Source organism: Sipha flava, unplaced genomic scaffold (genome assembly GCF_003268045.1).
Source record: "Sipha flava isolate LNK unplaced genomic scaffold, YSA_version1 20527_pilon_pilon, whole genome shotgun sequence".
Lineage (NCBI taxonomy): Eukaryota > Metazoa > Arthropoda > Insecta > Hemiptera > Aphididae > Sipha > Sipha flava.
In genome coordinates this window covers 26,367-32,165 of record NW_020272805.1, presented here as the reverse complement: position 1 = coordinate 32,165, position 5,799 = coordinate 26,367, and the positions used below count along the sequence as shown (strand labels likewise).

The 5,799-nt window shown below is 23.8% G+C and overlaps 2 protein-coding genes across 2 annotated transcripts; both read left to right on the top strand.

Moving 5' to 3' along the window:
• Nucleotides 1-764: 764 nt before the first annotated feature.
• Nucleotides 765-1,612, top strand: LOC112682496 (52 kDa repressor of the inhibitor of the protein kinase-like; the record flags this gene model as incomplete). Its single annotated transcript, XM_025553111.1, has 3 exons — nucleotides 765-893; nucleotides 1,062-1,381; nucleotides 1,471-1,612. Coding segments are annotated over 3 exons (563 nt in total), but the record flags the coding sequence as incomplete, so codon positions are not given.
• Nucleotides 1,613-4,229: 2,617 nt separating this feature from the next.
• On the top strand, nucleotides 4,230-5,744 carry LOC112682497. Its single transcript, XM_025553112.1, has 4 exons — nucleotides 4,230-4,314; nucleotides 4,383-4,521; nucleotides 5,037-5,200; nucleotides 5,562-5,744. The coding sequence occupies exons 1-4, from the start codon at nucleotides 4,240-4,242 to the stop codon at nucleotides 5,742-5,744; spliced, it is 561 nt and encodes a 186-aa protein (XP_025408897.1). The 5' UTR covers nucleotides 4,230-4,239.
• The last annotated feature ends 55 nt before the right edge of the window (nucleotides 5,745-5,799 follow it).

Here is a 5,799-nt window from a genome sequence, read left to right as displayed (position 1 = left end):
AAGGTGTTCAGGCAATTATCAAAAAAAATATCCTAAAGCTATATATGTGCACTGTGCAGCACACTCTCTGAACTTAGTAGTATCAACTGCAAGTGGAATTCAACCAATTAGAAACTGCTTAGGTATTATCGAAAAGTACTATGTTTTCTTTAATACACCAAAACGCCAAAATGTTCTTTTAACCAACATTGAAAATAGTTATGAGGATCCTAAGGTTAAAACTTTAAAAAGGTTATGTGCTACACGATGGGTGCAACGTTATGATGCGGTAACAGATTTCATTGAATTATTTGCATTTATAGTTGAATCATTAGAAAATATTTCTAATTGGAATGATTCCACAGCAACGGAAGCTAATATACTATTAAAAGCTATTGATTCAGAATTTCTTATATCCTTACAAGTTATACAAGTAAATAGTAATTAATAAATATAATTTATTTTATTTTATAATAAAATATTTTTTCAGTTGGTTTTTTCTTTTGGTTTACCATTGTGTAAGTTGCTACAAAAATAACAAATTGATTTTAGAGAAGCAGTAAGCTTTGCTGAAGATATTATAAATGTATTAAAAAATATCAGATTAAATTGTGATACTGAGTTCCACAAATTGTTTTTGCTTGCAAAAGTAAGTATACTAAAATAAAGTATATTATTATATGAATTATATGAAAAGAATTATGTTTATATTTGACATTTGTAATAGGAGATGTCAGTAATTATAGATATAGACTTGAGTACTATAAGAATATCTAAATGACAAGTAAATCGAGCAAATCCAGATCCCAATTTAAGTGTTGAAGAATACCACAAAGTGTCAGTATTTATACCCTACCTGGACTTTTTTATACAACTAGGAGAAAAATTTTCAATCCATTCTGAAATTTATAAAGGTACCTATATTAAATTAAATCATTATTATCATTTTTAATTAAATTGGTACCTAGTTTTTATAAAATTAAAAACAAATCACTGAAATAAAATATTCATATAATCAATCTATATTATTAAATTCAACCTTTAATGGTTTATGTATAATGTATATATGTCATATTTTATAGGATTTCAAAATCTATTTTCCTATACATTAACTTCTAATGAGGAGGTATCATTTAGAAAATTACTTGAATTTTATTCATCTTCTTTGGATGTGAACAACTCAATTGCAGAATTGAAATTGTTGAAGATAACACTTGAGCGAATAAACAATATTCCGAAAACTGCAATTGAAGCATTACATGTGTGTAATGCCAATATTTATCCAAATGTACATTTTATTTTAAAAATAATATGCACACTTCCTGTTTCTACAAGTACGCCTGAAAGAATGGGTTCCAGTCTTAAAAGGATAAAAACATATCTTCGAAACAGTATGTCTGAGGTTAGTAATTATAATAGCTGTGCACTTGTGCTTAATAAAATACATTTCCATAATATCTAATGAGAAAAATATTTTAATTTTTTTTGTAGAAAAGACTTAATGGTCTGGCAATGTTGGCAATTCATAATGATATTACATTTTCAAATGAAGAGGTCATTGATGAACTTGCCAAAAAGCCTAGGAATCTGGACATCATATTGTAAAATATTAAAACATTTTAAAACATATTTGTAAATGTATAATGTTATGTAATATAGAAAGATCATATTTACATGTGTTGAGTTATTAAATTATACAAAATATAGATAAGGGGTGTGTGGGCCGGGGGGCAAAGGCCCCCCACAAGTTTACCATACAAATTAATTTTGATCTCCTCCCCCATCAAATATTCTCAGTTACGCCACTGAATATGTATAAAGTACTTATATTTTTAATAAGATTATATCTTGAAAACTTAATTGTCCGTGATATAATGAAAAAAATTAAATTCAAAAAAATAAATTTTATTTCCTACCCGTCAAAACGTAAATTTTAATATATTTGCTGGCTACATTGAGTAATTACTCTATGACCAGCTGGCATGCTTGTAACCATTACGAATCACACTCTCGTTGGATACAAAAATAGGTACAACACTTCCTTGCATTGAATACGGATATTGATAGTTTACAACCATCTGAATTCGAGAATTCGATACAAAATAATAATATCGTTTATCAAATCAGACTTGGATAATAATATAATTTTATTTTCCGTGACCACAATCAAAATAATGTATGCGTGAGTATAGAATTTAGTGAAGTTATTAGTTACTTAATTAACTACTACGTAGCCATGGTTTATGGTCAATGAAGAAATCATTTTTCGGTTCAAAAATATTAGATACATCCATTTTATTGTTCAGTGATCCACGGTAAAAATTGGTTTGTTCGTTGGTGTTTGATATATTGTACCTTATAAAACATATTTTCATCAACGATCAACAATCTTCTTAGTCGTACAAAAGACTGCTGTCAAGTACAGATTACAGTTGAAAGGTATTATTTAATTAATTTCATTGTTTTCTAATTAAAATATATTTTTTTAAATTGTTTTAATGATAACTATTGCTAAAGCGTATAGTTGTGCTTGATGTTGTTTTAAAACTAGATATTTTACTTCACGTATGAAGTAATTTTATTAGACCTGTTGGTTTTACTCTAAGATTTGTTTAATTTATTCAATAGAAAAGTTTTGCCTCCAGAGTCGTTTTGTATTCATCCATCTACTGTTAAATGAAATTACACAGAATTTAATTTATAAATAATTATATTAAGGTTATAAATATTTTTTTTGCGAGACTATAATTGTATAATTAAATCAATTATAAGTAACTAGTAATTATTTTTAAAACAAAATTTTTGTCCCTCAAATTTTGGCCTTACCTATCTCCCAAATTGATGGTTAATAAATAGTAATTACATAATTTAACTATAGATCCCCTGTATTAATTTATGTTACTTATAAAAAAATTGTATTTTCAGAAATATTAATTTTTTCAATTAATAACAACTATGGAAGCTAGTCTTAAACCAGTTGTAAGTATTAAATGTTGTATAATTTAAAATATTTGAAATTCGATGTAATTATTAATAACATTAATCATACATACAACAATTATTGAATCTTACTAAAAATGTGTATTATATATTTATAAATATATGTCTAAGTTTATAAAACACAATTTATTGTACTGTTGTATATTTTTTTTTAAGATATGTTTCATTTTATTGAATTAATCTTATTTTTAGAAAATATTTAGAATTATTTTTTTAAACGATTTTACTTTAGGAAATATTTAATTTGGTACGATCAATTGTCCAAAATGTAAATATTAACAATTTTGATGAAATGGCACGTACAATTATTTCCATACCGCTGAAAACAATTTATATATTTGAAAACATAGTGGATATAATTTATTTTCGGGTATATAAATATTATTAATAATAATAATAGTTATTAAATTTGTTGTTTTACTTATCTAGGCTTTAAATAGACCCGATTTTACAGTTTTATATGCAAAGTTATGTGCATACATGGCCAATCATGATGAATTTAACAAACTTCACGATTCTAAAACTACTTTTCAGAAAGTTTTAGCACAAAAAATCTTTGATATGTTTACCTCATATTATACTCGTACTCCTCAGAATGAAGTACATAAATTAAAAAAAAATTTTATGAACAGTAATATGGTAACTAGTTATAATTTATTAATATAATAAAAGTATTTTTGTGATTATATTAGATTTTATAATATAATCTATAATTATTAGTCTTAAGTCATTTCAAGCTTAAGATAAATCTCAGTACTGATGCTTGCATAGTTAATTTTTATTTATAAATAAACTGATTTGTATCATTTTAAATCAAGACTTATTCATACATAATATGATTTAGGTACCCTAATTTATATTATATAATTAACAATAATAGCTAATAATTAAACTGACTTGAGTAGAACTACTCAATCAAACTACTAAAACTTAACCACTCTTATTTGCTTTTGACTAAAACCAAATTATATTCAAATAAATTTTCCACCGATTGATAACATATGTTTTTTAATTTAATTATCAAATAATATAAATATTTTATATATGTTATAGACCCCATCTTTTTTCAAGAATATATTGAATAGTTTTCATTTCCAATATTATAAAAGGTCTTTAGCCCATTGCAAGTATGTTTTCAAGTAAAATTAATTAATAATTTGTATATATTGTACGAAATAATATTTTTATAGATTTATCGGTGAATTATTCAAACAAGGGGCTTTTACCGAAAAAAATATATTGTTGTTCATTCACGAATTGATGAAAGTAAAAGATATTCTGAATATTCATTGCTTATGTATAATATTACAAATAGCAGGACAAAAATTATCAAAAGTAATAACCAAAATAGTAAAGTATTAGGAAATTATAGAATAAATAATTTTTTATTTCATTTTTTTTAGACTCATAATTTGGACGGTATAGTACATCATATTTTATTATTTAAAAATGAAAACACTGTCCTCATAAAAATGTCACCAACTCTTCAGTCTTTGATATTCAAAATACAAAACTTGCATTTAAAATGTTGGATACATGAAGGTAATAATGTCAATTTTCAAATTATACTGTATAAATACTATTGTTCATTAGAAAAAATGTACTATTAAGTTACTACATTTATTTTAACAAATTTTTTTAAAATTTAATTAGGTTTTATAATATGTTATGTATAATTATAATTTTTTTTTTTTTTGTTATAATATATTCAACAGTTTGAATTTTAAAATTTCAAGTTATGCATTTTATTTATGTTTAGCTGTTATACAAAGTTGTAACATTACTTTCAAATTGTATATTAGAAAGTAGGATAAAATTATTTTGTAACTTTGTATTAGTATAAATTTTTATGCAGTAATAAACAATTGCTTTTAAAAATTTTTCTTAACAATGATCAGTTTGCAATAATAATTCCTTCAAATTTTCATAACGAAGACATCAAAATCGTATTTTATTAAATTAAATAAATAATAGACAAGAATGGTACATGATATCTTCTGAACAGTTTTAATTTAATATATTAACTATTAACTATTTTAATAACTAATTTTTTACAGAACCTCTTAAGTTAATTGAGGACAATGAACAATATATTTCCTTTGAAAATTTGCCGGAGCAATTAAAAAAACTATATGATCTTAAATCATATACAGTAATGGCCCAATGTATTATTGATGAATGTATGGCTGTTCTTAACGGTTTTGACAAGATAAATATTAATGTATGTAGTAGGTTTATTTATTTTATTATCAGTATTTTAAATATAAAAAAAAATAAAATAAGATGAAGAATATATTTTTATTATTGTATTACTATTAGATTGTTATTATGAAGAAGAATAATAAATAATTATTCCACATTTTTTATAACCCATCAAACAAATCCACTAAAACATCCTAGATATCGATCATCAGAAACTTGAAATTTGAAATATCTATTTCTTACTAATATTAAACTTTTTTTTTACACAAATATCTTATAACATATAATTATTTAACCATCAAAGTTTATATTATTATACATTATAATATCAATAACTTTTTGATTACACCTTATGTTTATTTATTTAAAAATATTTACAGGAAATAGTACATTCGTTAAAATATATCAACTCGTGGCTACATTACGATCAAGTGTCATTCGTTGCTTCTATGATACTTATAACACTAAACGAAGACCAAAGTATTCGCCATAAGGCTGGTATACTTTTAAACTTATTTATTAAGAAAGGCTTGTTATTAATTGATTCGGTTTTATCGGGGTAAATATAATTATATAAATTTTCTGTATTGTACATTTTATTAATTATTATTTTCTTTT

Excerpts from the sequence above, each read along its gene's own strand:
- LOC112682497 (XM_025553112.1), top strand. The coding sequence starts at position 4,240 with ATGAAAGTAAAAGATATTCTGAATATTCATTGCTTATGTATAATATTA. Across the intron at positions 4,315-4,382 it reads CAGGACAAAAATTATCAAAA|ACTCATAATTTGGACGGTAT; the intron begins GTAATAACCAAA and ends CATTTTTTTTAG. Across the intron at positions 4,522-5,036 it reads AAAATGTTGGATACATGAAG|AACCTCTTAAGTTAATTGAG; the intron begins GTAATAATGTCA and ends AATTTTTTACAG.